At 39.7% G+C, this 12,634-nt stretch overlaps 1 protein-coding gene across 1 annotated transcript; it reads left to right on the top strand.

Annotated features, from left to right (window-relative positions):
- The first annotated feature begins 3,316 nt into the window (after positions 1–3,316).
- On the top strand, positions 3,317–9,437 carry LOC145460665 (G-protein coupled receptor 83-like). The gene is made up of 2 exons (XM_081445550.1): positions 3,317–3,575; positions 8,092–9,437. Exon 2 carries the CDS (start codon positions 8,103–8,105, stop codon positions 9,087–9,089), a length of 987 nt encoding a protein of 328 aa, XP_081301676.1. The 5' UTR covers positions 3,317–3,575; positions 8,092–8,102; the 3' UTR covers positions 9,090–9,437.
- Positions 9,438–12,634: the final 3,197 nt, after the last annotated feature.

Here is a 12,634-nt window from a genome sequence, read left to right as displayed (position 1 = left end):
CATCCGCGTTAAGGCCTCTAGACCTCTTGTTATTATTATTGTTGTTATTGTTGTTCCATTTATTTATCTCTCAAATTGTCATAAAAGTCCCAATGTAATCTCCCTTCATGGAAGCTAAAAACAGCGTGTCTGACAAAGAATTTGCGGAGTTTCAGTATCATTTATTGTTTTCATCATTAAAAAGGAACGACCTGGGTTAGTGAAATCTTGTGGCAGCTGTTCAACTGCAGAGATATCAGCCTCCTTGACCTAGATGAGCGAGTGCCATTCTTAGAATATCTTGGAAATGAAAACCAACCAACGCTTTCGTCTCTCCCCAGTCCCCGACTCATCAAGACTCACCTCGCCTATGACGTCATCCCTAAAAGTGAAAGCGAAGACGGTATATTTACGTGGCCCGAAACCCGAAGGACGTGGCAGTGTCTAAATACCACCATCTGAACGCCATCGCGGCACGTTCAGAATATAGAGGACCTTGGGATTTTTATGTTAAGTTGTTCATTGATGGAAATGATAAAGATAAATCACTGTTGTAATAAGTGTAAAGGCCCGTTTACACAGGCGATTTTTGTCTCGCAACTTCATGCATCTTTTGCCACCCCGAAATTGTAAATTCAAAATTGTACGCGTGTAAACCAGCTGCGATTCTAATGTGATTTAGAAAACACCGCGACGAAAAAAAGGGAAAACAGCTTGTTAACTTTGATAACCATAAAAATTACAATTTCCTCGATTATGATTGGTTTAAAAAAACTCCCATTTTCCACTAATTCACTTCCCAAGTTGTTATCGGACAGTTTGTTATTGACAGTTTGTTATCGGATAGTTCAGCAGCTCGGATAGTTCAATAAGCCAATCACATTCAAAGTTGTAGTTTAAATCAACCAATCACATTCTAAGTTGTAGTCACGTGCGTGCGTGCGGGTGCTTGCTTTTGTGTTTTTGGCGCCTAATTGTCAGTAGTTAGAATGTTTACCTCTCCTTTGTAGGTATTTTAATGCAAATTTTCCCTCTCTTTCATAACTTGGCTATTCTTCTTTTCTCGAAAATTGCAATTTTTATGATTAATTGGTAACAAGACTTCGTGTCGTCCAATTCGGTCTGTAATCATACTCGTGATAAACAAATCGGACTCCCGCTGCGCGGTCGTCCGATTTTGTTATCACTCTTGAGAACAGACCGAATTGGACTCCACTCAGTCCTATTACCATTACTCACCAAAGTGTGAATTCTCTTTGCTCGCGCCATCATTACGTCAACAGCTCGTGCTCGTTCTGTGTTTCCATCGAGTTATAGAAACACGATTTCAATCTTGTAATATAAGTGATGTTTTCTACCGTGTTAAATAAGGTGTGTGTTAGGATGTATGTATGCACAAGCTCAGAGAAGATTGTTAGAATTGCCATTCATCGAAGTGGTGTTGGGGGGTGGGGGAAGTATGGAATTATAAATCGGAGAGGATGAACATTAAGAGAGCTAATCCCACATCTTGGCTTGTTCTCAAGTGATCCCTCTCAAGTTATATTCTAATATGGTGTCACTCGGGGATATTGCTACCAACCCACGCGCGATGCGACGATGTTTTCGTGGAGGATGAGAATACGTGTAAGGCTTCGTGGACTGTCCACGTGATTTAATTACCCCTCACAGGATTTGCTATTTCTAGATTCTCTGGAATTTCAGAAGCCAGGGGTGTTTGATGAATAACTTGAGATGTATCACCTTATTAGTATAAACATACTGACGGGGGATGAACTCTCTTATCTTCATCTTTTCTTGTAATATTGTGAACGAATTGCGTGATGAAAGGGTGTTCTGCTCGGCTTTCGCTTCTTTTGATTGACATGCCAATAATTATTTTGCGATGAAAGGTTTAAACTTTGTTTACACAGCTGCGAGCAAAACCACCAGGACCATTTTTCGGTTAGCAGGTGCTCTTAAAGTCCTCTCCAATTCCCTCACGGTCGGTGCTTTTATTTTGGTGTTTCGTGGAAAACCATTCAACTGACCATTGGCGGTTGTCGATTTCGACTTACGCGATCGAACACCTTTGTAAAATAAAGTTAAGTGAACTGTGCAATTGAACTCTGTTCAGTTAACCTTCAAAATGTGGTCGAAATCGAGCAAAAATTCGCAAAAGAGAAGCATTCGAATAATACATTTGGCCTTGTCTGAATAAAATACTGCAAAGGAACAACGCAAAAGACAGTTCTGTTAATTCAATGCACGCATGATCTGATATTTGAGTAAACTTTTTTAATTAAGCTGTTTCGATCGACTGGCTCGACGCATTAAAGAGGCCTTTAGAAGTAATAAATTCACTCATGGATATATCTATATCTACAGTGTCTTCTGTGTGTTATGTGTGGGTCGGAGTTAGTGAGGTTTAAGCTGCTCTAACAATTCACCACGGTCCGCGGCTTGCCGTACTGCACACTAGGGCAGTCAGCTGTGGAGTCGTTAGTGTGTGAAAACTAGTGCGGTATGGTCAGTTTCAATTTATTAGGCAAGTTTACATAGAAAATGGCTGTGACTGCTGTAAGTCGGGCTTCCACAGAACCTTAAATCCGATTTTTTTTTTTTCCATGAGCTCCCAGTTATCTTTAAACTATGGCTGGCTGTACGTGATCGATTATTTTTTTAAAGAGCTTATTGATATTTTTTTCTAAGCTACAATAGCTTGTGTTATCATGACTAATTCCAGATGAATAATTTATAGCATAACCTTAGTTTAGTACTGAAAGATGATATAAGTCACGATTATGCTGTGCGATACTTATCTCTAAAAAATCGAAAGAACCTTGAAAAAAAAACCCAATAATTTCCTGCAGAAACGTGTAGTTGAACAGAACTGGTGTAGTTTTGATTGCAAATTCAGAGGATCTTGAAACATTTGGGCGAAGTTTTTAATGTTTCACTCCAATGCCAGCTTGCCTAATTTATTTATTTATTTATTTATTTATTTATTTATCTATTCTTTTATTTTATTTTTGTTATCACGAGGTTTTGCTGAAAAAGTGCTGGGCTAGTTTCAAACCAAGAACAGCTATTAACACCTGCATTAGCTCTTAGCCATTATATTGGTAAAATTTAAAATTGAAATGAAATTTAATTCCACTAACGAGAAATTTGCGCTTTCACAACGACGGGCTAAATGTAAGATCTGAAACTTAAACAAAAATTGCCAATCAACGGCAATGCCGAAAAGAAAATTGCTATATGTAAATTGGGGCTAAACCTGTTTTTGCCTTTTAAATATAAATTAAAAGCTTTTGTAAATTTACATTTTTGTGTCTTGCAGCTTTAATATATTGTATTAAACCTATCCATTGCGATTGACTGGTTAACAGATGGTTGAATTGTATGCATTACAAGTCTTTTCCGATAAATTGGCTGCTTGCTTACTATTCAACCACAAACGACTAAGTAAAAATTGAAATGAAGTAAATGTGTAGCCAAGTTACATTAACTGCTTACACAAGCTTTATTGGTTTTCCGGCCGCAGGTGTTTCTACTTATAGAAATTTAAAGAAAACCAGGATTGCAACAAAATCCTTTGCTAAGACTTCAGCGAGGTAAGAATTTATCCTTTGGCTTACATGTTTATACTTTAGGCCAAGGCATGTTTATTTATTCACATAGGCTATACGCTACACTAAGCGTGATCACCCGTCGTTTTTGTATATTTCTTAGCCGTCCCCTGCAAAACAACAACGTGAAATGACCAGTTAAAAGTTCTGCGTTTGGAGAAGGCGAAAGAAAGCGGCTAATTTTTCGTATGTACACTTGCAACTGAACGCTGGCATTTCATATTCTTAGACCCGTGGATAGGTGCACTGCCGCAGATCTAGACAATTGCGATTCCAGTGTACTATGTATAGGCGCTGGGTCTTAGCTGGCAACAGGAAAACCGAAGCATTCCTCCATTCCTTTTGTTGTTTGCTGAGTCGTCATTAACACCCTAGAGAATTCTAACCATGAACGTTGCTTCAGTCGGCATAATTTTTCATGGAAATTGCCTTGGTCATAATTTTCTCATGGACATTTCCTCGGTCATAGTTTTTTTCTGGCTATAGCCCTGACGTTTCGTCCTCGAAGTCGCCGTCGTCATTGCTTAAGCTCGCTAATATTTCTTCAGAGTTAGAGTAGAAAACATCAAGCGAAACGAATCTCATCTGAGCTGCTCTGGCTGGTTCGGTGGCGATCAGCCTTGGTTCACAGTAGAGGAAAAAATGACCGAGTGACGGGATACTTCTAACGTAGAATGAGGCAGTATTTAAAACAGATGGTCGTGAGGTGACGATTTGGTTTCAGTACACGAAAGTTGAAAACGTTTCTTCGATGCAGCAGTTGTTTTAAATTGGAGGTGAAATTATTCGGGATATATACCCACCAGCCGTACGCTATTTACCCATAAGATCCTAAGCCACAGTTAATTTGTTAACTGGGTTGCAAGCCGACAAGCAGCCGGCTGCAGTGGGTGATCTGAAAAGATAAGTAAACTTCCCTCACTGTTGTACTTTGTAGAAAGAGTCTGTGGAAAATCTACATGGCATCGACGAATCGGTCTCTTGCATTAAAATGTGGTCATCATTCTTCGCAAAAATAATAGAAATTCACGGGAAATTTATGTTTTCTCAACCTAGCGATTGTTCAGTTGTCGAGGGACGAGCGAACAGCCCGCGAGAAGCCTCACGTGTCACACGCGACACGCGTGATACTGCTCTCGTGACCAAATCCTTATTGCGGCTCAATTTGATCATTCGCAATTTATTTGGATCGAATATCCTGGTCAGTTTCTAGGTAACTCGATCGGTAAAGTCAAACTATTTCAATTAATTCGGGTTTTAACTAGTTGCTAGTTAGTTGGGTGGAGTTTAGGACCGTATATATATAGAGCGTGATCTGCGGAAGCGAGCGGCCTCCACTAGGCTCCCTGCAGCATCGCCACTCTCGCCGCTAGCTCGCGCGCTCACCCAACTAAACCGCCGGCTACACAGGCTAGTTGTTAGTCGACAAAGTCCTGAACACGGGCCAGAAACTACAAGAAATATTTAGGAAAAGAATGCCAATTTATTTTGGTGTACTTTGATCTCAGTCGCCATTAGCATTTCAATTAATCTTTAATTCAAATGTGGATAGGATTATAATTGACAGGGACTACCGGTATACTCTGTAATTTGGAACTAGAAGCAAGCTTTATAAAAACATCGCATTTGCAGTCGTTTCTATGGTTACAACCGCATACAAACGTTTCCTGCCGAGCACGTTTTCTTTCAGTTTTTGTAGCATATATATTTTACTTTTCTTTCTAGTTACCTTGCTCTTTTTCTATTTTTTTTTTTTTTAATTTCAGTTCAACAAATTGACGTCAGTTTATCATGCGTCTGACCTGTTATTGATCATGAATGTCTTCATAATATTGTCAAAGTAGTTGTGGATCCACGAGGCGATAGCCGAGTGGATCCGCAGACTATTTTTGACAATGTTATGACGAAATTCATTGTCAATAACAGAACAGATGTATAAAAAACTGACGTCAATTTGTTTTTTACGATAACAAATTGTCAGACTGTCCGCTCTCGCTCGTTGACGCATCGCATTGATTATAAATTCATGTGTCTGTCCGCTTATTGACAATGAAAATTAGCCAATGAGCGCAAGAGAATTTGCGCAGTTATCGTAAAAATCGCTACTGATCTATCTATTTATTTTACTGGTTATATCTTATTTTTTCATCGGGCTCATTTTTTAACTTTGAAAATAATAACGACAACCAGGAGGTTGTATGGTCAAAGATCGCTATATTTATCATTATCAAAGGTTGTTCACCATGCACTAGTCTCCCGAGATAGGGTGATAGGGCCTGAGATGAACAAAAGCAGGATTTAAGACCATGATCTTATCTGGGATAAATATTTTCTTATGTTTGTGGGGTCGGCTAATGCGAGTTCTGGAATCAGAAAAAATGGGCTATCTTTAAAACGGGGAACGGAGAATCGGGGAATCGGAGAATTGGAGAATTGGAAAATAGGAATGGGGAACGGGGAACGGGGAACGGGGAATCTTTAAAATGGGGAATCTTTAAAAGCGAGAATCTTTAAAATGGGGAATCTTTAAAAGCGGGAATCTTTAAAACGGGGAATCTTTAAAAGCGGGAATCTTTAAAATGGGGAATCTTTAAAAGCGCGAATCTTTAAAAGCGGGAATCTTTAAAATGAGGAATCTTTAAAAGCGGGAATCTTTAAAATGGGGAATCTTTTTTAAGCGGGAATCTTTAAAAGCGGGTGATTTCTTGTCAACCACTGTTTTGACTTCCCGTCCTTGTTCCTGTTTTTTGTGATAAAAACGGCTCCAAACGACCCTTCCCCTATCACATCTTGTTCGCCGAGATCATTCCACTTAAACTGTGGAACACCTTCAAAGCGACCGATTCTTTCTTCTTTAAAGTGAATGCAATGAGCACTTTGAAATTGTCTTCGCATGACTGCATGGCGTAGAAAGAGGTATCATTAAGCACGAAATGACGGATTATACGCGAAATTCGCCGTCACATCGTTCGGGCATCGATCATCGAATTACTTTATTGCTGGTTTTCAGTGTCACGCCATTCAAAATAAATCAAAATCAAAATCAAAACAGTGCAAATGATAAAGTCCAGAATCTTGAAGAGAAAGAAGGTAAAAATGCAAAGACTTTCGCCAAGATTCAGGTCACTGCAATGTTTCTTACGCAAGATATGCGGAGAATTTTTTTTACCCCGGCAAATTTATAGAGATTTTGATGGAGACGCCATGCTGGCGCCCATCCGGATGGCGGCCGGAAACCAACAGAAACATCTGCCACCGAGTTTTGCTACAAACGCGTGAATTTATCTCTTCAGGAACTCAAAAACATTTTAAATTAATACTTTTTCTAATACATGAACTGTTCAGATAGCCAAATTCCCCGAAATAAGTCACTCTTTTAACCAACATGACAGCTTTCTTGCCCGTCATGTAAATGCCGCGTCACGCAAAAGCTTAGAAATTCAAGCGTAGTCTATTACAAAACCAAGAACCCACTTGGAGCAAAAATTTGTATGACTATTAGTTTTCAGCTGCTCTTACACATCATGAAAGTAAAATCTTAGGATGATTAATAGTTTTGTAGTTTGAATTTTAGCGACGTCATGTGAAAACCAGATTTAGGGGACTCTTGATTTATCGATTAAAAACCAAAAACGTGTTTTCCCTGCTATATATTTATCGTTAAGTCGCAAGTCCTTCCATTAGCACATGATAAGGCTACGACAAATATCCATCGCTGCAAAACTAAACGTCAAAGTCCGGAGTTAGGATAAATCCAGGCGGTTCGATTCTTTGGTCGGTCTAGCGGATCTCAAAGAGTGAGAATCGAGATTTGAACCGCTCCACTATCCCGCTAAACTGATGTGCTTTAATAGCGTGCAATAAAATTACAATGAATAAATTCCTCAACTGTCTCTGTACCTGTTGAGTTGATACATGTGACAGAATAAATAGCTTCCGGTGGGAAGCTGAGAGATTCTCGTTCACTTTTCAGTAAAGATTAACGCTATTAAATATTCCCCACTTTAAAGATTCCCCGTTTTAAAGATTCCCGCTTTTAAAGATTCCCCATTTTAAAGATTCCCGCTTTTAAAGATTCCCCATTTTAAAGATTCCCGCTTTTAAAGATTCCCCATTTTAAAGATTCCCGCTTTTAAAGATTCCCCGTTTTAAAGATTCCCGCTTTTAAAGATTCCCCATTTTAAAGATTCCCTATTTTAAAGATTCCCCGTTCCCCGTTCCCATTCCCCGATTCTCCGATTCCCCGTTCCTCCTTTTAAAGATAGCCAGAAAAAATGCATGCTCCTTGTTCATGTCCGGAAATTGCTGCAAACCGCAATCACGCTAGCCTCCTACGGAGACGCCCCTGGCCTTGAAGGCTACAGTCACGCAAAAACCAAAAACCTTTCTCAGTTCCAGACCTCCCATTAACTGACCGCGTATTTGAAATTCAATAAGGCCGTCACACAGCCCTGAGTTCAGTGTGACAAGACTTACTCGCTGAAATTTCTTTGTTTGTCAGCAATACACAAGATGGGAGACACTGAAGTGGGTTTCACCGTAGCGTTCGTTGTAACAATGCTCGTGGCATTGGTGGGGAACACTCTGTTGATCTACATCGTGTGGAAAAAACCCGAGACACGAACGCTGACAAGCTTCATGTTTGTGAACATGGCAGTGGCCGACTTGTTGACAACACTACTCCAAATGCCCATCACAATATCCTTCTTATTGGACGCTCCTTGGATTCCTGGTCTAGCGGGGACAATCACTTGCAAATGTTTCTACTACGCCACGTTCACTTCAATAACTGCTTCAATCCTGTGCCTGACCATCATAGCAGTGGATCGGTTTTTCGCGGTTCTCTATCCTTTCCACAGCATCGGTTGGTTCAGGAAAGCACAGATCGTCTCTCCAATCATTTGGATTGTATCTTTGGCACTGATGTCTGTCTCGGTGACTTTTATTATACTGGACGAGGACATTACTATGTGTAGCTATTACTTCCGCGAGGCCAAGGTGAGCATGAAAGGCTTTTTTACCCTGTTTTTCGTTGTGAACTATCTGGTCCCATTAGTTATTATGTCCGTCCTGTACGGAGCTATAATTTACAAACTGTGGTCCTACAAGGCCCTTAGCACTGAAGAGGGACGAAACAACCAAGAAGAACAACAGAAGAAGAAACAATTGGTTCGAATGCTGGTCATAGTTGTTGCTGTGTTTGCACTGTGCTGGCTTCCTACAAACGTGTATCAGTTGGAACGAGGAATGACAGGCGATACGTCGTTCTCAAACTTTGGAGTGTACATTTCCTTTTTACTCAGTCAGGGAAACAGTGCTATGAATCCGTGGTTGTATATTGGACTAAACAGGAAGTTTCGCCAAATAGCCTTCTCGTGCACCTCAGAAAACCAGAACAGCAGACGGGAAAAACGCCGGGAAGAGGTAAAGCTCCAAAGAAGAGCAATGCAAAGGGAGGCTGAGCGCGAGGACTCTGATTCATTTCAAGATAAATTGTAACTTGCACTTGTCACATAACTTAAAGGACCCTAGTCAGCTTCCGTAATTTTTGATGCCATTGAAATTATTGATATTGCATGGTGAAGCAAAATCTAAATTTGTGTTTCTGAAAGTATGTTTAGTTATCTTTACTAGTTTCACAGCGATTCCCTTCATTTCAATGTGGGCCGAATAAAATGTAATAGCCAAACTCTCGCATTTAAACAAGAACAAAGGTGTGGCTGACTAGGACCCTTTAAGTCCAGATCAAAGGAGCTCTCTCTATCACGCAATGCTATGCTCTCCAGAGAGAGGGTCACTGTAGCATTGCCTGACAGAGGGAGAGTCAGAAATGGACTAAACTTTGAATAGACACCACATGGCAGATTACCTAACTTAGTTTCACATTTGCTGCAGTCAGTCCATAAAAGCTAAAATTAAAGATAAAGTCAGTATACCAGACATGTGGCCCATCTGGCCAGTACTTATCTCAGTTTCTGTAGCATGAAGTGACTTGGAGTATTTCTTCTCCCCCCTGGATGCAATGCTACAGTCTATTGCAGGGTTACCCCCAGCATTAAGTTTGCTGGTACCCATTTATACACCTGGGTCAGGAGAGAGGCTCTCCACTTTACCCAATGACACAGAATGGTGTGCCATTGAGTTAAGTGTTTTGCAAAGAACACAGCACATTGTCCCCTGCTGGGGCTGGAACCTGGACCACTCAATCCAGGGGCGAGCGTACTAACCATGAGGCCACTGCGCCTCCAGTATGGTCAGTCCATACCGGCTCAATAGTTATGACTGTCACAGTCAAGAGAAAAATTTTCTTCCTGTAGCTTGGCATGTTCCCTGCTCATGGATCAGTGGTGTATTATGTGTGAACATCATATGTCAATCTCATTAAGGATAAGAGTGAAGGGACTTAAAGAGATGTTTAATTATGCTAGACAAAATCAGCCATAGGAAAATTGCTTGGTGATGAGTCAGGGCCCGAGATAACGCTCTTAGGGGATACCTTAGATGATCAACTATTATTTTCGAGTCATGTAAGCAATGTTTGTAGAAAAGCTTCTTGTCAAACTGGTGTTCTTCTGAGATTATGTAACCTCATTCCGATATCAGTTAAATTACACATTGTCAAATTTGCTATACTACCTCATCTCACATACTGTCAGACTGTCTGGCATTTTTGTCGTTCTTCTGATGTCAGAAAACTAGAACAAATTCAGGAACAAGCACTATGAGCTGTTTATTGTGACAATAAATCGACGTATGAGAGACTCTTGCAAAGAGCGAAACTACCAACACTTCCTACGCGACGATTGCAAGCCATTGCAATCATAATGTATAAAGTCAAAAATGGTCTGGCGCCTCCTTACATTGCAGAATTATTTGTTGTTACCAATTCTCAGTATCAGCTTAGAAATTCTGATTTCACCATACCCAGATTTCGGACTGTTGCTCATGGTAAACATAGTCTGACTTATTTAGGCTCTGTCATTTGGTCCAAACTCGACAAATCCATTCGATCTTCTGAATCATTGCACATTTTTAAAAAGCGCATCAAATTGGTTGATTTCACAAGCCTGCTGGACAGTACTTGTAACGACTGTTCTTTACGTAACTAACACTTGATCTTACTGCATGACTCATTGTTTGTTTTATATATATATATATATATATATATATATATATATATATATATATATATATATATATATTTTAAAACACTTACATACGTACATGTATGTCATATTTTATTAATTATTAGATAAGTTATCGTAGTTAGTTGTCCCCAATTGGTATACATTGTATGCTAGCGACTTCGACATGTTAATAAAGTTCTTATGTTATCTTACAATGAATTAATTTTAGGCTTAAAAATGTGCTAGAGATATTGTCAAACGAGGTGTAGTCACCATGAGCTAAATAAAGCCACAGAAACTGTAAAGTTTTCTTCCCTAATCGCATTGTCAACATTTGTTTAGATTGCGAAGCTCAAAATAGAAAATGATAAAATTTGAAATTTGTAAAAGTAGGAACAACTTTTAAATAACTCTTCATGTAAGCGATTTAAACAAGGTGTGTAGGATTTAGAGGAAAAAATTCCATTAATAAAGAGTTTTAAGTAAAGTAATGGCGAGTTTAATTAAGTACATGCTTGAACTACCCACCATCTGGTTAAGCTCGGCCTGATTGTCACGCAACTAGGACAACAAGCTCGTGAAATAAATCAGCAATTGTTAGCTAACAGATGTCAGGCAATAGATGGCCAGTCACTAGAAAAAGTGAAATTTCCTTACTTTTCCAATTAAATAATAATTTTTTAGAGCTGGCACTGATCAACAACAAATAGAAATATGCTGTGATAGGGGAAAGCCACTCGGCGATTGGCGTTACAGACGACTTCCATTGCGTGACGCGGAAAAATGCTTTCGTTTGTCTATGAATTTGCAAAGCTCATACCCCATCGACAAATCATAGGGTATAGACAAAACCTGGACCCCCCCCTTTCTGGATCCTCTTCGGAACTCTGAACTTTTTAGTGAAACTAAAAAAAAAAAAAAAGATAAATTAAGCTATAGACAATACGTGTGCTACATACCACCGAGGAGTTAAGAAGGGGATCCAGAGATGGGGGGAGGTCCAGAAGGGGGGGGGGGGTGTCCAGGTTTTGTCTACACCCTATGATTTGTCGATGGGGTATTAGCACTGCAAATTCATAGACAAGTGTAAGGAAAATTAAAACGCAAATGAATCCCTTCTAGCACGGCTACATCGCTCACATTTGGTTAATGCAATCCTTTGCTTAATCTTAGTGTTGCTTCATAAATTGTTCAGAATTCCATTTTTAATAAAATTATTTGCCATCCGATTACCATACAACTCAGACCTCAGACCTCAGGCCCCCAAAACTCAGACCCCTCGTAATTAAAAAAGGGATTTAAACTCGTCTCAATTTTTATCACTCAAAATGTTTCATGGTCATGTAATGTTCATAGGTAACGGCCAGAAAGGAGCGAGATATTTATCTTTTCCGGTTTATCGCTGTCGAGATAAATGAGGCGAGTCTAAATCTTTTTTCTTTCTCTCTTTCAAGCGATCGAGTTTTTCGTGGTCTAAGTTTTCGGGATCTGAGTGTTCGTGGTCTGAGGTCCGAGTTTTCATGACACCCCGTCAAGCCATTACAAGGTCTAAGGACGCCAAAAATTCAGGTTGGGGGTACCTACTACAACAAAAATAAGTTTTATTTCACGTGTTCACTTGCCCGTACATTTGAGACACAGCTGAAAACAGAGTAATGCTTGAAAATTATACAACAACTATATATACATGTAAATGAATGCCATTGACCAGAGTCATGCCGGTCTTTCGGGGTCTTGCAACGATTCTGGTTCTCTCTTCTGAAAACTGTCGTTGGAAATTAAGAACTTTAGTGTTGCATCACATTTGCAGACAACAGACTTTTTAAATAAATATTGTATGCCCATTTCCATTACCGAGAGCTAACAGGCTAACTGAAGTGCAATTCAGGCTAACCTGAGCGTATTTAGGCTAACCAG

Source organism: Orbicella franksi, chromosome 11 (genome assembly GCF_964199315.1).
Source record: "Orbicella franksi chromosome 11, jaOrbFran1.1, whole genome shotgun sequence".
NCBI classification, from domain to species: Eukaryota; Metazoa; Cnidaria; class Anthozoa; order Scleractinia; family Merulinidae; genus Orbicella; species Orbicella franksi.
The sequence above is the reverse complement of the archived record's forward strand: the minus strand, read 5'-3'. Positions and strand labels throughout refer to the sequence as shown.

Bases quoted from the DNA above. Each gene is read 5' to 3' on its own strand.
- LOC145460665 (XM_081445550.1), top strand. From the start codon at position 8,103: ATGGGAGACACTGAAGTGGGTTTCACCGTAGCGTTCGTTGTAACAATG.